At 43.8% G+C, this 18,529-nt stretch overlaps 1 protein-coding gene across 1 annotated transcript in view; it reads right to left on the bottom strand.

Moving 5' to 3' along the window:
- LOC109875102 (collagen alpha-3(IV) chain) overlaps positions 1-18,323 on the bottom strand; it is a 68,820-nt gene extending 50,497 nt beyond the window's left edge. Inside the window, exon 1 of the mRNA XM_031810557.1 lies at positions 17,899-18,323. Within this exon, the coding sequence (XP_031666417.1) occupies positions 17,899-17,964 (66 nt within the window). The 5' untranslated portion in view covers positions 17,965-18,323. The remainder of the gene's footprint in view (positions 1-17,898) is intronic.
- Between the last annotated feature and the right edge of the window lie 206 nt (positions 18,324-18,529).

Genomic DNA, 18,529 nt, shown 5'->3' with positions numbered 1-18,529 from the left:
AAAATTTGAAATTGTATTTTTTACATTGGATAAAAGTAGAGACTCAGAGCTAGAAAATTATCATACACTACAGTTAAGAAACAATGGGAAAGTAATTCTGCTTTGAAAATTGATAACCTTGTAACCAAATTTTGGGGAAAATGGCCCTTGAATGTTTTTGGTACCTACTGGAGAGCTCTTCTTTGTCTACACCCATTCAGCATTGTTCACACCCTCTTAAGCTTTAGACCACACCCATCTCTGAGGATTCACATGAGACTATGTACTAAACAACCAAATATTTCAAGACTAAAGGCTGGTTGATACTACGGGTGTGTTCGTAATTTAATCTGGAGTGCTAGAGTGTGCTATGGGTGTTCATACACAGAGCGTTGTCAGATTGTCCGTTTGTAAATTTAGAGCGTTTTAGTCTCGGAGTGTTCAGAGCGCACACTGAACGCTCTGGCCGAGGAGTAGGGTTGATCCGAGCATTCTGCCTAACAGCAGTCAAGCACCCAAGCTAACTGGCTAACGATGGCTAGCTTACTAGCTACTTCCAGACAAATGAGAGAACAGCTCACTCTGACCATTTTAGTCGCCCTAGCAGAGCTGGTTAGGCTGTTTTTCTGTTATTCAGAGCGTTGGTGACTAACTGTACTGCTGGCAACAATTTAAATTACACTTCTGCCAACATTTACTGACACCGGCCATATTCAACAGGTGTTCAGCAGTCGTAAATTCGGCAGTTATTCTGCGTGAATTTACCAGCTACGTCTATCAACAGTTGTCGCAGTGACAAGCATTTTATTGAAATAGTTACTTGCATAGTGGAGTCTTTTATTTAGACATGTAGCTAGCTAGCTAAACAATGAACCACAATCCCAAATCATAATGTTACTACCCTGTATAAATCTGCAGTTAGCTAACCAAGCAGATTCAATGTCAGCTAGCTAACATTAGGTTATAACTAGCAATGCAAATGCAAATGTATCAATGCAAATGATTGAAATAATATTTCAAACAGCCATCCAGCTAACAATACACTGACTTTTTGACAAAATTAGAAACATGTCATATCTGAAAATGTAGCTAGCTAGACTCTTGTACATGGATGGATGCTTCTTCCTCTGTCACAGATGCCATGGTTGACCTTAGTTTGAAGATATATAAAACACCTGTCTCCGGATTACAACAGCCTTCTGTTTGTCCTTTTTTTGACTCCGTCTGCATATTTGCAATCAAACACCAGAATTTTCTCCATCTCCTTAGCTATCATACTCTAATTTCACTGATTTCAAAACTTGATCCTCCAGAGAGTGTAGAGCAACACTTATGCAGTTCTACTATGTGACATCTTTAAAAAAAAGCAGCATCACCTACACATACTGACCATCTCATGTTACAGACAGAAGCATACTACATGGCAGACCAATCTGAACTCATCTCTCAGCATGTCCAGACCACTCATTATCTCAGCCAATCATGGCTAGCGGGTAGGTTGCTGACGTTAAACCAACTGGGCTCGTAATTTTAAAAATGTATTCGTATTTACAGATTGCATACAAGTTTGTTATTAAGGCACATGAAAGTTCACATGTTCCAGAAGGCATTTTTGCCAAAAAAACGCATATAGATTTTTTTTTTTAAAGTTCACGTTCAAATGGCGCTCCTGTGAAGTAGTGACGTGCGACATACGCCTAGTTTCCTGAAACAAGTCACACAGCAGTAATCTACTTAAACTGTAAATTATTAGGTTTTCGCTTTGGGTGTCATCCTCGATGATTTTAAATGCATTATGTCCGCATGTGTGGTTGTATTGTGTTTCAAAATTGGCAAATAAATCTAATCAAATTAAAATCACAACAAATGTATGGTATTTATAGAAACAACAAAAAAAGCTTGCAGCCTCTGGCTGCCTGTGGTTCGCTGGAAGGTGGCAGGCTGAATTTGAGATGAGATAAATTCCTTGCTATTGTCTTTCAAATTAACTCGTGGCTAGATGGCTTGCTTAGGGTTTATCGCAGTCCTCTGAGTGGAGGCTAAATGCCAGAGATCCAAAAGCGGACTGCCAAGGGCTTATAGCGGTCCTATTTGTGGGGGCTACAAATAGCCCTTACACAGCCCGGAGGTGTGTTTTGGGTCATTGTCCTGTTGAAAACCAAATGACAGTCCCACTAAGAGCAAACCAGATGGGATGGTGTATCGCTGCAGAATGCTGTGGTAGCCATGCTGGTTAAGTGTGCATTGAATTCTAAATAAATCACTGACAGTGTCACCAGCAAAGCACCCCCACACCACCTCCTCCATGCTTTACGGTGGGAACCACACAATGCGGGGATCATCCGTTCCCCGAGATACTAAGATGTTTGAACAAGTTGTTGTTCGAACAACTGAATTGTTATTTTGTATAATTAGTCCTAATTTGTTATGCAGCTTGTCAGACCTGTAATGGTTGCTGGCTTTTTGCAGCCATTCATTAACTGATTCCATCCATTGATATGATTATTCATTGGCAGTCCTTCGATCGCCTAAAGCAGGGCTGCTTTTGAATGCCAGAGCCTGTAAATGGAAGTTTGGAGCCAGGAGCAAGCAGAGCATAATTCAAGCACATTTAACAAATGACCTCAACCTTCTCTCCCACTCCAATTTTGTTCTGGTACTGTTCAGCCACAAGCTCTGGGCATGCTCTGCCTAGCATTTTTCATTCACTTTATCACTATTATTTTTAACTAGGCCTGGTCGGTTGTAATCACTTAGCCTACCCCACCCACAGTAGCCTATATCTAGTTTATATTCTACTTTCTAACATTAGTATAGTAGTTTCTATTTTGATGGACTTCAAATGTAAACATTTTATTTGGAATACAATTGCCATAATATAAATACATTTAATTAAGCTAAAATAGAAACATTTCCTAATGTTAGAAAGTAGAATATAAACTTGATATAGGCTACTGTGAGCGGGGTAGGCGAAATTATTATAACCAAATAGGCCTAATTAAAATAGTGGTAAAGGAAATGGAAAATGCAAGGCAGAGCATGCACAGACCATGTGGCTAAGCAGTACCAGAGCGAGCATTTTTTTAATCTGCTCAACTACACTCTACTCCTCGCTCCACACTCACCCACTAACATGCTCAAAAGCAGCCCTGCTTTAGGCTATCAAAGAACTGTGAATGAATAATCATGTCAATGCATGGAATCAGTGAATGAATGGGTGCAGCAAGCCAGCACTACAGGTCTGACAAGCTACATAACAAATTAGGCCTAATAAGACAAAATAACATTTAAGTTGTTCAAACAAGATAACTGGTTCAAACAACTAAGTATCTGTCACGCCCTGATCTGTTTCACCTGTCCTTGTGATTGTCTCCACCCCCTCCAGGCGTCGCTTACTTTCCCCAGTGTATTTATCTCTGTGTTTCCTGTCTCTCTGTGCCAGTTAGTCTTGTATGTTTCCAATTCAACCAGCGGTTTTCCCGTTCTCCTGCTTTTTGCATTCACCTTTTTCTAGTCCTCCCGGGTTTGGACCCTTTCCTGTGTCTGGACTTTGTACCCGCCTGCCTGACCATTCTGCCTGCCTTGACCACGAGCCTGTCGGCCACTCTGTACTTCGTGGACTCGGATCTGGTTTTGACCTTTTTGCCAGTCTACGACCATTCTCTTGCCTATCCCTTTGGATTAATAAACATTGAAAGACTCCGACTCCAGCCTCTTGTGTCTGCATTTGGGTCTCGCCTCTTGTGCACAGATTGTATCTTGCTTGAACAACATAGAAAAAAGCTGTTCAAACTAGGTAATTGCAAGAGTGTATATCTTGAGCTTCAGGGCTTCCATACCTGCTGAGTATAAAAAAAACACTTATAGATACCCCAAAATAGCTTGAATGGTCTTGTCATTCACACGGTACTGATTTAAAAATCAAGTGCATTTGATCTAAATATGGGTATACGAGGATATCTAGTGGTCACCGGGTTTTTCATCCTCAGTCACAAGCAATCATTAATGTGTATCCCCCTTCAAAAGATTTGTTGGGTGGGTCCCTTTTCCTATGCAAAAAACATATAACTAGAGATTGTATGCACTAGCATGCAATGGGAGATTTTATGCATGTATTTACATTGCAACATGTAATGTAATTGACTAGAACAAATTGCATGAGCTATGAATCTGTGCACCAGCATCTTTGTACCCCTCTACTAGCTAGCTAGATGGGGCAGTCAAGTCCAAGAGACACAGTCCGTTCTGCATGCCTTCTTGACTTTGATGCAATGTGTAGTCATGCATTTGTGCATGCACACTGGTAACTGTCATAGCTAGCTAACTTAGCTCACAAACCAGTTTTTTTCTTTGCTATTTCTGCACAATGGCACTTATTAAAGCCTTGAATCTCATAGACACCTCACTGTCACTACTGGTCATCTAGGTAGCCGTTAGCCAGCAGGGCTGCATCTGTTTCGCTTAGACTAGAGCTTGCTAGGCTGGCTAGCTCGCTAGCTAACGCAAGCTGATTATCATGTAGCAACCTATGCTGACTAGCGTCACTAGCATGCTAATGTTGGCTAACTAACGTTGATACACCATAGTCATGGGTCCGCAAAATCAAGCAATTGGTATTGAATTAATGACAAATCATGTTTTGACATTGTAGTGGCTATTGATATTTTGGTTGTTTGCTTACCAGGGATGTCGTTAGACCTAGCCCCCCTAAAATATTCATTAGCCCCCCCTGAATAAATCAATATATCAGTCAATATATTTTCTGTGATTTTTCTTCTTCTTCCATCGCATTTTAAACTTCTTACCAGGTGGGCACTAGGACCTGGGGGAGGCTGCTGCACGCACTAGTGACTTTTAGGCCTACTTGTAGCTAACCTTTTGGTTAACGTTAGTTACTTCTGTGGCTTGAGACTGCTAGCTAACAGTAAACGGACAGGAAAAGGCTCTGACAGGACAGATTCATGCAGATAGCCTACGATGTGAATTTGTTGTAAGTTAGAACAGAGAGAGAGAGTAGACTTTGGTCATAATCAAAGCATTGTTAACCAATACGTGTTTATGTGAGGCTGCCTGTAGGCTACAGTGTAACAGACGTTGCGAGCTAGCTAAAGGTAACGTTAACAGTGTCTTTTAAATTCGGCATAAGTTATGTGGCGATGATATCTAATTAACGTTGTATTTAATGTAGTTTTGCCATCCGTGTCAGGCTATAAATGAGACAGATGACGTAACATCCTGCACATATCTTTTCATACTCAAATGCTTTCATTCAGTAGGCCATTGCAAAACAATTATCAGTCAGTCATGTGTAGAAAAGTTGACATAGTGTTGAGAAATTAAGATTTTACCAGTTCAAAGGAACAAATGCAAACCTAAACTGATTAATCACCTATTAAGCCTTGAGTTATTGTAAATATGAGTTTAATAACAATTCATGTCAAAACACAGCAGACAAGAATGAGGGAAAGAAGCTGGAGGCTGACAGGGCTGTAGGAGCATGTCTGACGAAGGTTAGTGATAAAAAAAAGTGAGATGTTTAAATGTGTACAGCATATGTCTTGCTTTTGTTAGGCATAAATAAATTATGTTCATGCAGAAAGAGGTTTCTGTTCAAGGCAGAGATCAACGTGCGAGCTGTATAAGTGAGAGAGAGAGAGAGAGAGAGAGAGAGAGAGAGAGAGAGAGAGAGAGAGAGAGAGAGAGAGAGAGAGAGAGAGAGAGAGAGAGAGAGAGAGAGAGAGAGAGGACAGAGAACAGATCCAGAGAGAGAGAGAGAGGGGGGACAGAGAACAGATCCAGAGAGAGAGAGAGAGAGGGGACAGAGAACAGATCCAGAGAGAGAGAGAGCAGAGCAGAGAGGAAGCAGAGAGGAAGTCACAATCAGATGAGCTCCTGCATTTTTCAGCATTTTCTTTAAAAAAGATAGATTAGGAGTTAGATAAACTTAGATTTTTTGTCAGGAACACATACTGGATTCTACCCTCTACAACATAACCCCTACTTCAAATCAAAACTTAAAACCTACAACCTGATTTTGGACGGAATTACGGAATCACCTGGAAGGTTCACAACTACCAAGATTTGTTTCTCTATACAGCAAATTCTCTGGAAAACAACAGAAACCTGAAAACACCATCCAACCTGGAACTGACTTGATACAGCTTCAAATAGCACTGACGTGTCAAGTGAGAGGTGTCAAAGCTCATTAGCCCAACAATGGCAGGAGAGTCACACAGTCAACCCCAACCAAATGGAGAGGCCTTAGAAGCTCCCTCCCGCTGTTCAGAGGTAATTAAAATACAGTACCCTGCGCATGTAAAGAACGAGAAGGCAAGAAAAGATTACAAAATGAAGCTCCTTATGGAAAATCAAGAGACACTTTTTGCTGACTATTACAAAAATGGGAACATCAGCAACCTTATCTTCCACACAAACCATCCCCTGGCATGGCACAGTGCTATATTAGCACACTACCCCTCTGTTACGAGAGGGGGGATTAACGAGGGGTGGAAACTCAGAATACTTGACAACGAGGACTCTGAGTTAAGTAATATAAATATCTATAAGTCCGGAACAGTGATGGTACAGCGTAACCACAAACAGTTTCAGCTGGACTTTCACCTAATCAAAGAATTAGCTCAGCAGGAGAAACTCTCCCTTGATAAAGATACCCCCACCCCGAGAGGATCAGACCAGACCTCTTCATTATGTAACCCCACAGATGAGCAACCCCCAGCGGAGGGTCAACCTCCCAGCACAGATTACCACTCCCTCATTGAAATGAAGGACAAATTCACCCAGCTGGAGATAAGGCAGGTGGAGCTGGAACAGCAGGTGATTACACTTCAGTCAGCACAGACCCAGACAACAGTCCAGCACAACAACAGCCCCTTAACCAGACCCGGAGAGCTGGAGGTGGACAGAGACATATCTGCACTTTGGACAGTGGTGAGACAAATACAACAGGAGAAAGAGGAGCAGAACAGAGCACTAGAGGAGAGTATCAGACTGCTGGTGGAGGAGAGGTTGAGGGGGATGGAGGAGAGGGTGAGGGGGATGGAGGAGAAGTTGAGGGGGACGGCGTGTGACAGAGAACAACCCACTAGAGAGGTGGCCACCCCCACAGAGAAGCCAGCAGAACAGCCCACCTCAGCACCCAACAAAAGTCTCCACACCACAGCAGAACAGTCCACACCAGACCCTGACCATAGAGTCGACATCACAGCAGAACAGTCCACACCAGACCCTGACCATAGAGTCGACATCACAGCACAACAGACAAATGAAGAACCCCAAGCCCAGAGGCTCTCACCCCCTCTGAGCACCCCCCCTGTCAGCCACCCTGATAGCCCTTCTGTCAACCCCCCCACACCCACTGAGGACAAACACAAGACACAGATTGTACTACTTATGGACTCAAATGGGAAATATATAGAAGAAAAAATACTTTTTCCCAAACACAGTGTGTCTAAACTCTGGTGTCCAAACACCCAGCGCGCCCTAGACCTTCTGTCTGAGGCCAAACTAGGCTCACCCAGCCACATAATAATACACACAGGCACAAACGACCTGAGAGCACAGCAGGAAAGAGTGGCCACAGCACTGAAGGGAGTGATTGAAAAGGCTTCTTCTACTTTCCCCAACGCACAAGTGGTTATCTCCACCCTGCTACCACGAAAAGACTTCCACCCCGCCACAATACAGCGGGTAAATGCAAGTATTTCCCGTGACTGTGCCTCAAAACCAAACGTTTTCCTGGCCCACCACTCCACCCTGGACTTGAACAGCCTCTATGACCAGGTCCACCTCTACAAGGCAGCAGTGCCCACCTTTGCCCGGACTCTAAAGGACATCGCTCTCAAACGTATCCCCAACACTCCACACAGGAGTAACAGATCAATAGACACCCCACCCAGACCAGCGAGACACCCTCCCAGATCTGCAGGACCTCCCCCTGGACCTACACATAGAGGACCCACGCCAAGAGGAATTACATCCAGACCACAGTACACCCAGACACATCCACACCCCCACCCCAACCAATCAACACCCCCCCACGTCAACCATGCCCACACTCCATTTAGGCCCCCTCAGATCAGACCTATGCCACTCCTGCCCACCCCATGCACCCCACCCCCGCAAAGAGGGCCTCAACATGGAAGCCACACATACGCCCAGGTAGTGAGCGGGCAAACAGTCCCAACCCCCACTCTCACACTCGCCCAAGCCAATGGCATGTACCAGATGCTCAGCAGGCTTTGCTCACACTTACTGGCCTGAGGCTAAACCACGACCAACATCATTGGACACTCTATGGAACAAAAAGCCTTCACTATATTATCCTGGAATATCCAAGGCCTGAGGTCATCTGCCTTTGGCCTAAAGAGCAGAAACCCGGACTTCACCAAAGAAATCGGTAATACAGACATTGTCATCCTGCAAGAAACCTGGTATAGAGGAGATGGACCCACTGGTTGCCCTCTAGGTTACAGAGAGCTGGTAGTCCCATCCACCAAACTACCAGGTGTGAAACAGGGAAGGGACTCAGGGGGTATGCTAATTTGGTATAGAGCAGACCTAACTCACTCCATTAAATTAATCAAAACAGGAACATTCTACATTTGGCTAGAAATTCAAAAAGAAATTATCCTAACAGAGAAAAATGTCCTCCTGTGTGCTACCTATATCCCCCCACTAGAATCCCCATATTTTAATGAAGACAGCTTCTCCATCCTGGAGGGGGAAATCAATCATTTCCAGGCCCAGGGACATGTACTAGTCTGTGGTGACCTAAATGCCAGAACCGGACAAGAACCTGACACCCTCAGCACACAAGGGGACAAACACCTGCCTGGAGGTGACAGCATTCCCTCCCCCATATGCCCCCCTAGGCACAACTATGACAACATAACCAACAAAAACGGGTCACAACTCCTGCAGCTCTGTCGCACGCTGGGTATGTACATAGTCAACGGTAGGCTTCGAGGGGACTCCTATGGTAGGTACACCTATAGCTCATCTCTTGGCAGTAGTACTGTAGACTACTTTATCACTGACCTCAACCCAGAGTCTCTCAGAGCGTTCACAGTCAGCCCACTGACACCCCTATCAGACCACAGCAAAATCACAGTCTACTTAAACAGAGCAATACTCAATCATGAGGTATCAAAGCCAAAGGAACTGAGTAACATTAAGAAATGCTATAGATGGAAGGAATGCAGTTTGGAAACCTACCAAAAAACAATTAGGCAACAACAAATTAAATCCCTCTTAGACAATTTCCTGGGTAAAACGTTCCACTGTAATAGTGAAGGTGTAAACTTGGCAGTAGAAAATCTTAACAGTATATTTGACCTCTCAGCTTCCCTATCAAATCTAAAAATCTCAAATAGAAAACCGAAGAAAATTAACAATAATGACAAATGGTTTGATGAAGAATGCAAAAATCTAAGAAAGAAATTGAGAAACCTGTCCAACCAAAAACATAGAGACCCGGAAACCTGAGTCTACGCCTTCACTATGGTGAATCACTAAAACAATACAGAAATACACTACGGAAAAAGAAGGAACAGCATGTCAGAAATCAGCTCAATGCAATTGAAGAATCCATAGACTCTAACCACTTCTGGGAAAATTGGAAAACACTAAACAAACAACAACACGAAGAATTATCTATCCAAAATGGAGATGTATGGGTAAACCACTTCTCCAATCTTTTTGGCTCTATAACAAAGAATAAAGAGCAAAAACATATACATGATCAAACACAGATCTTAGAATCAACTATTAAAGACTACCAGAACCCACTGGATTCTCCAATTACATTGAAAGAGTTACAGGACAAAATAAAAACCCTCCAACCCAAAAAGGCCTGTGGTGTTGATGGTATCCTCAATGAAATGATCAAATATACAGACAACAAATTCCAATTGGCTATACTAAAACTCTTTAACATCATACTTAGCTCTGGCATCTTCCCCAATATTTGGAACCATGGACTGATCACCCCAATCCACAAAAGTGGAGACAAATTTGACCCCAATAACTACCGTGGAATATGTGTCAACAGTAACCTTGGGAAAATCCTCTGCATTATTATTAACAGCAGACTCGTACATTTCCTCAATGAAAACAATGTACTGAGCAAATGTCAAATTGGCTTTTTACCAAATTACCGTACAACAGACCATGTATTCACCCTGCACACCCTAATTGACAATCAAACAAACCAAAACAAAGGCAAAGTCTTCTCATGCTTTGTTGATTTCAAAAAAGCCTTCGACTCAATCTGGCATGAGGGTCTGCTATACAAACTGATGGAAAGTGGTGTTGGGGGTAAAACATACGACATTATAAAATCCATGTACACAAACAACAAGTGTGCGGTTAAAATTGGCAAAAAACACACACATTTCTTCACACAGGGTCGTGGGGTTAGACAGGGATGCAGCTTAAGCCCCACCCTCTTCAACATATATATCAACGAATTGGCGAGGGCACTAGAAAAGTCTGCAGCACCCGGCCTCCCCCTACTAGAATCCGAAGTCAAATGTCTGCTGTTTGCTGATGATCTGGTGCTTCTGTCACCAACCAAGGAGGGCCTACAGCAGCACCTAGATCTTATGCACAGATTCTGTCAGACCTGGGCCCTGACAGTAAATCTCAGTAAGACCAAAATAATGGTGTTCCAAAAAAGGTCCAGTCACCAGGACCACAAATACAAATTCCATCTAGACACTGTTGCCCTAGAGCACACAAAAACTATACATACCTTGGCCTAAACATCAGCACCACAGGTAACTTCCACAAAGCTGTGAACGATCTGAGAGACAAGGCAAGAAGGGCATTCTATGCCATCAAAAGAAACATAAATTTCAACATACCAATTAGGATCTGGCTAAAAATACTTGAATCAGTCATAGAGCCCATTGCCCTTTATGGTTGTGAGGTCTGGGGTCCGCTCACCAACCAAGACTTCACAAAATGGGACAAACACCAAATTGAGACTCTGCACGCAGAATTCTGCAAAAATATCCTCCGTGTACAACGTAGAACACCAAATAATGCATGCAGAGCAGAATTAGGCCGATACCCACTAATTATCAAAATCCAGAAAAGAGCTGTTAAATTCTACAACCACCTAAAAGGAAGCGATTCACAAACCTTCCATAACAAAGCCATCACCTACAGAGAGATGAACCTGGAGAAGAGTCCCCTAAGCAAGCTGGTCCTGGGGCTCTGTTCACAAACACAAACACACACTACAGAGCCCCAGGACAGCAGCACAATTAGACCCAACCAAATCATGAGAAAACAAAAAGATAACTACTTAACACATTGGAAAGAATTAACAAAAAAACAGAGCAAACTAGAATGCTATTTGGCCCTACACAGAGAGTACACAGCGGCAGAATACCTGACCACTGTGACTGACCCAAAATTAAGGAAAGCCTTGACTATGTACAGACTCAGTGAGCATAGCCTTGCTATTGAGAAAGGCCGCCGTAGGCAGACTTGGCTCTCAAGAGAAGACAGGCTATGTGCTCACTGCCCACAAAATGAGGTGGAAACTGAGCTGCACTTCCTAACCTCCTGCCCAATGTATGACCATATTAGAGAGACATATTTCCCTCAGATTACACAGATCCACAAAGAATTCGAAAACAAATCCAATTTTGAAAAACTCCCATATCTACTGGGTGAAATTCCACAGTGTGCCATCACAGCAGCAAGATTTGTGACCTGTTGCCACGAGAAAAGGGCAACCAGTGAAGAACAAACACCATTGTAAATACAACCCATATTTATGCTTATTTATTTTATCTTGTGTCCTTAGTAGAGCCATTTGTACATTTTTAGAACACTGTATAATTATANAGAGAGAGAGAGAGAGAGAGAGAGAGAGAGAGGAGAGAGGGGACAGAGAACAGATCCAGAGAGAGAGAGAGAGAGAGGGGACAGAGAACAGATCCAGAGAGAGAGAGAGAGAGAGAGAGAGAGAGAGGGAAGAGACAGATCCAGAGAGAGAGAGAGAGGACAGAGAACAGATCCAGAGAGAGAGAGAGAGAGAGAGAGAGAGAGAGAGAGAGAGAGAGAGGGGACAGAGAACAGATCCAGAGAGAGAGGGGACAGAGAACAGATCCAGAGAGAGAGAGGTGACAGAGAACAGATCCAGAGAGAGAGAGGTGACAGAGAACAGATCCAGAGAGAGAGAGGTGACAGAGAACAGATCCAGAGAGAGAGAGGGGACAGAGAACAGATCCAGAGAGAGAAAGTAATCAAGCCGCTGCAGCAACTCTTTCCAGAAATGAGAGCAGTTTAGGTGACAAAGACACTGGGACCAGACAAGTGAAGCTTAAAAGTTTACCAAAACCTTCGTATGGGTCACAGAAAAGGGCATTTTAGCATTGCTGGTTTGAGAAATACAATTGGGTAGAGTACTCTGTCCACAAACACACAGCTTTTTGCTTTCCATGTAGAATTTTGGGCAAAAACATTACATTTGATTATTTTGTCAGTAGTGGCTGCAAAAATTTGAAAAAAAAGCTTTGCTTATCTTCAGTAAACATGATGGCACAAACACAGAGACATTGTTGTGGCATGGCAAAGCTACCAGGCAACTAGCAATCATGGGAACATTTTAACATCTGCCCATGCTAGTGATATTGCAGAAAGAGGGGAGTATGAGGAGAATTGTTGGGGTCACCTCAGTGTTAGAAAGACAGGGACTCTCTTTCCATGCCAATGATGAATCTAGTGAAAGCACAAATAGAGGGAACTTTCTTGAATGTATGGAGCTTTTGAAGTTTGACCCTTTTTTGCAGAGGTACAGTACTCCAAATGCGACGGATCTCTCTCCAGAATGTCAGAATGACATGATTGAATGCTGTGCTCAAGAGATTACGGACACCATAGTCTCTGAGATGTCAACGCCTGGAATTTATGCCATTATGGAGCATGAGGCGAGGGATGGGTAGTCTGAACAGTTGGCTCTGCGTGTTAGGTATGTGCGTGTTAGGTACAGTTAAGGAGCGTTTACTAGCACTAACAGAAATCAAGTCATTGGATGCCCAATCGATAGCAAATGAGTTGCAACAGCAGCTCCAAATGAGAGGTAGCAGGCCTAAAGTGCGTTGCACAGACCAATGATGGTGCAGCTGTCATGAGTGGGTCCAAAGGAGGTGTGCAAGCACATTTTAGAGTACTGCATCTGTAGGAAATGTATGTACATTGCTATGCTCATGAGCTTAGTTTGGTGTTGTGTCAAACTTGCAGGGCTATTCTGGAGGCTGCTGAGTTTTTCAGTTTCTTGGAGAACGTGTATTTGTTTTTCACTACATCCCTAGTTAGCCACTACAAGTTCAAAAAAGCTCAGTCCAAACTTGGAATAGCATCAGCTGAACTTGTACAACTCTCAAACACTCGCTGGGCATGCCAGCTGAGGTCCATAAGTACAGTCCTGGACACTTTAACTGCTATTTTTGATTGTCTATCTGCCATTGGATCCCCAATGGCTGTTGGTCTGAGAGCAAAGCGTCATCAGTTCTCCACCGTGTATTTGCTACTGATGTATCAGTCCCTTCTTTCTATAACTGAGGGACTACACAAGTTCCTCCAGAAAGAGACTGTAGACATGGCAGAAGCTTATTTCAGCAAACAATGTCACGGTTCCCTCTGGAACTTTCATTACGCACACCTGTCCCCTTTTTCCACTGATTAGTACTTGTATAAGTGTGCCCTTTTCCATTGGGCTTTTCCATTGGTCTTTCTATTATTGTTCCCATATCCGTTGGTGCGTGTGAGTACCTGTGCTGTGTGTTTTGGCTTTCGTGCCATTGTGGATTGCGCAGTTGATTACGGGTCTCATCCTGTGTGCGTGTGGTATTTATTTATTTGAGGTACTCCTCAATTTTTTGTTTGGGTTTCAACCCTTTGTTTTATGTACGTATTTGTTTGGTCTTCGTCCCCGTGCCTTTACATGGCATGCTTTAATTTGGGTCAATAAAAACCCCTATTGCGCATTCCTGCGCCTGTCTCCCGATCCCTTTATACCAACGTGACAAACAAGCTATGTGACACACTGATAGGCTAACGCACAGATGCATTTGCCACACAACTTTATGACGGGACCAAAGCACTCTGTGAAATTCACAATATTCCAGAGGCAGATGCAGCAAGAAAGCTCAAACATAGGAAAACGTGAGACATTATGGTGAAGACCTCCTTGGGTTTAGGCACAGAATTGTCATGTTCTCAAACAATGAAAGTAGAGTTGTTGCTCCCCTGCTTGGATAGGTGGTTTGTGAGCTTTACCAGCGATTCTCGACTGTAGATGCAGGTCTGCTCAAAGGCATACAGGCATGCAGCCCCAACTCCAAAAACGTCCTAGATACATCATGCCAAGCACTGAGTTTGCCAAGCACCACGGTATTGATGTTAAAACAGAAGAGATATTGGTGGCCAGAAACTTTCTTGCCCGGAGAGGCCGGATGTCATCCCAAAGATATGCTTGCTGTGCATAACCTCCTGGATGATATGTTTCCTTTCCTTCTGAAGAGCACAGCGCCGGCTCCATTCCTGGTTGCGTAAGACAATGGGTCAGAAAAGGCTTGCAAGTCTTGCAGCCATGTCCACTGAGGGTGAAGTGCTTGGGCCATTAAGCCATAAGTGTCATTGACTGCTTTGCCAACTTGAAAAATAGGAGGTACACTTTAATGCGTCCACCCCAAAAATAAGCTTCAAAAGAGAGAAGCAGGAGCAGTTCTGTGATATAGGTTGTAATATTTGTTTGGGATCTTACTTGATCAGATTTTATTTTTCAGTTGTTTTAGTAAGATGGCGAGAAGAAGGCAGACGTTTTAAGTGCCCCCAGCCGATTGTGTATTTGGTGTTAAATGTGCTACCAGAGGAAAAAAAACTCCACCTATTCTCCACACACAGAGATGCATACAAAGCTCTCCCTTGCCCTCCATTTGGCAAATCTGACCATAATTCTATCCTCCTGATTCCTACTTACAAGCAAAAATTAAAGAGGGAAGCACCAGTGACTAGATCAATAAAAAGTGGTCAGAGGAAGCAGATGCTAAGCTACAGGACTGTTTTGCTAGCACAGACTGGAATATGTTCCGGGATTCCTCCAAAGGCATTGAGGAGTACACCACATCAATCATTGGCTTCATCAATAAGTGCATCGATGACGTTGTCACCACAGTGACCGTACGTACATACCCCAACCAGAAGCCATGGATTACTGGCAGCATCCACACTGAGCTAAATGCTAGAGCTGCTGCTTTCAAGGAGCGGGACTCTAAAACAGAAGTTTATAAGAAATCACGCTATGCCCTCCGAAGAACCATAAAACAGGAAAAGCATCAATACAGGACAAATATTGAGTCTTACTACACCAACTCTGACGCTCGGCGGATATAGCAGGGTTTGCAAATCATTATAGACTACAAAGGGAAGCAAAGCCGAGAGCTGCCCAGTGACACAAGCCTACCAGACGAGCTAAACTACTTTGATGCTCGCTTTGAGGCAAATAACACTGAAACATGCATGTGAGCACCAGCTGTTCCGGAAGACTGTGTGATTACGCTCTCCGCAGCCGATTGGAGTAAGACCTTTAAACAGGCCAACATTCACAAGGCCACAAAACATTCACAACATTCACTCCAATTTGCATACCGCCCCAAAAGATCCACAGATGATACAACCTCTGTTGCACTCCACACTGCCCTTTCCCACCTGGACAAAAGGAACACCTATGTGAGAATGCTTTTCATTGACCACAGCTCAGCTTTCAACACCATAGTGCCCTCAAAGCTCATCAATAAGCTAAATACCCTGGGACTAAACACCTCCGTTTGCAACTGGATCCTGGACTTCCTGACAGGCCACCCCCACATGCTAAGGGTAGGTAACAACACATCCGCCTCGCTGATCCTCAACACAGGGGCCCCTCAGGGCTCAGTTCCCTCCTGTACTCCCTGTTCACTCATGACTGCACGGCCAGGTACAACTCCAACACCATCATTCAATTTGCCGATGACACAACAGTGGTAGGCCTGATCACCGACGAGACAGCCTGTAGGGAGGAGGTCAGAGACCTGGCCATGTGGTGCCAGGACAACAACCTCTCTCTCTAACCGTGATCAAGACAAAGGACATGATTGCGGACTACAGGAAAAAGAGGACCGAGCACGCCCCATTCTCATCGACGGGGCTGCAGTGGAGCAGGTTGAGCTTAAAGTTCCTTGGTGTCCACAACACCAACAAACTAACATGGTCCAAGCACACCAAGACAGTGATGAAGAGGGCATGACAAAAACCTATTCACCCTCAGGAGACTGAAAAGATTCGGCATGGGTCCTCAGACCCTCAAAAGGTTCTACAGTGATGCAACCAGAGCATCCTAGAGCATCATTTAGCTGGTTGCATCACTGCCTGGTATGACAACTGCTCGGCCTTCGACCGCAAGGCACTACAGAGGGTAGTGCAAATGGCCCTGTACATCACTGGGGCCAAGCTTCCTGCCAACCAGGACCTCTATACCAGGCAGTGTCGGAGGATGGCCCTAAAAATTGTCAAAGACTCCAGTCACCCTAGTCATAGACTGTTCTCTCTGCTACCTTACGGCAAGCAGTACCGGAGCACCAAGTCTAGGTCCAAGAGGCTTCTAAACTGCTTCAACCCCCAAGCCATAAGACTCCTGAACATCTAGTCAAATGGCTACCCAGACTATTTGCAGTGCCCCACACCGCCTCTTTATGCCCCTGCTACTCTCGGTTGTCATCTATGCATAGGAACTTTAATAACTCTACCTACATGTATATACTACCTCAACTAACCGGTGCCCTCGCACATTGACTCTGTATCGGTACCCACCTGTGTATAGTCTTGCTATTGTTATTTTACTGCTGCTCTTTAATTACTTGTTACTTTTATCACTTATTCTTATCCATATTTTTTGGAATCTGCATTGTTGGTTAGGGGCTCGTAAGTAAGCATTTCACCTATTGTATTCGGCGCATGTGACTAATAAAATGTTATTCGATTTTTATTTAGCTCATTAGTTGAATTTGGTTTTTCCCCATTGTGGATGATACTGGTTCAAATATTCCATTGTCTGAATTGTTGGGTCAATTTTGAGCAAACAGTTAAAAGGGTGAAACTTAATCTCTCTCTCTCTCTCTCTCTCTCTCTCTCTCTCTCTCTCTAAAAATGCATGATGAAAAGACGTTTTGGGACCCTCTGCACACATAGACAACTGACACCCACGAAGCATCTTTACCCATCGCTCCACAAAAGCCGCAGCCCTTGCAAAGCAAGGGGAACAACTACTTCAGGTCTCAGAGCGAGTGACGTCACCGATTGAAACACTATTAGCGCGCATTACTGTATTTCCAAATTCATGTGAGCTACAAGCGACTAACCAACAATGCAGTTTTATGAAAAATAAGTGTTAAGTAAAAAATAGATCAGTAAAAAATAAACAATAATTAAAGAGCAGGAGTAAAATAACAGTAGAGAGGCTATATACAGGGGGTACCGGTACAGAGTCAATGTGTGGGGGCACTGGCCGATTTTTTCTTGAGCAGAGGGTCAGGGAGCCAGAACATAATTGCAAATAGTCTAATTTGTAGACTACAAATTGACAGCAAGAAGCCCAAGCATATAATATTTGACTAAAACAATCACTTCAAAATGTTGCTGACATGTATATATAATCGCATATGTATATTATGAGTGGGAATACTTTGGAACATATTTCTAAAATTAAAAATCACTTGGAGCTGATTTGCTGATGTTTTTAGTCTTATGTCCAACCAATATTTGGGTGGACCAAACTCTGCCTTTACAGTTTTCTGTTTCAATAATATTCAGTGAAAAAGCATGTCATGAACATGGTATGATGCTTACATCCTTCGCCTCAATTCCCAGCAACATCATCCCCAGGAACACGAAACAAAGCAATGCTGTCCTCATCTTCCCGTTGCCCTCGGATTTACCAACTCCGCACGCTCCTCTACCTCGTGCCACACACAATAAGCCAGGGCCGACACCTACGGTATGTGGGCGGCAAGCAACAGGTACGTCGGTGCCGCTGGTCACCTGCGGTGTCAGATCATCTATTGTCCTCTGCAAAGGCGCCAAACGACTCTCGAACTCACCTTCACCGTGATTCGACGCTTATAAACGTCTCAAACGTGCGACAAAAGTTTGAAAAGATTCATCAAATATGTCGAAGCTTCACCATAGTTAGTTATGTGAGTCTGCAGTCGGATTTAGAATTTGTGGAAGAGTCCAGGTTGTGAAGAGGGGCGCGCCTATCCTAGATGGGATCGTGTTACCCAAGCCTCTCCCCAGGCCCCCGCAGAAGTTACACATTTTAGTTTTAACCCTCAACTGGCACACCTGATTAAATTAGTCAAAGGCTTGATGAATAGTTGATGAATTGTATCAGGTGTGCCAGTTTGAGGATAGGGTTGGGAAAACATGATATGAACCATATTTTTGAGCTTGCTTCGACCACAGGGTGTTGTCGTTCATT

This window comes from Oncorhynchus kisutch, linkage group LG30 (assembly GCF_002021735.2).
Source record: "Oncorhynchus kisutch isolate 150728-3 linkage group LG30, Okis_V2, whole genome shotgun sequence".
NCBI lineage: Eukaryota > Metazoa > Chordata > Actinopteri > Salmoniformes > Salmonidae > Oncorhynchus > Oncorhynchus kisutch.
This window is presented reverse-complemented; position numbering and strand designations above follow the sequence as displayed.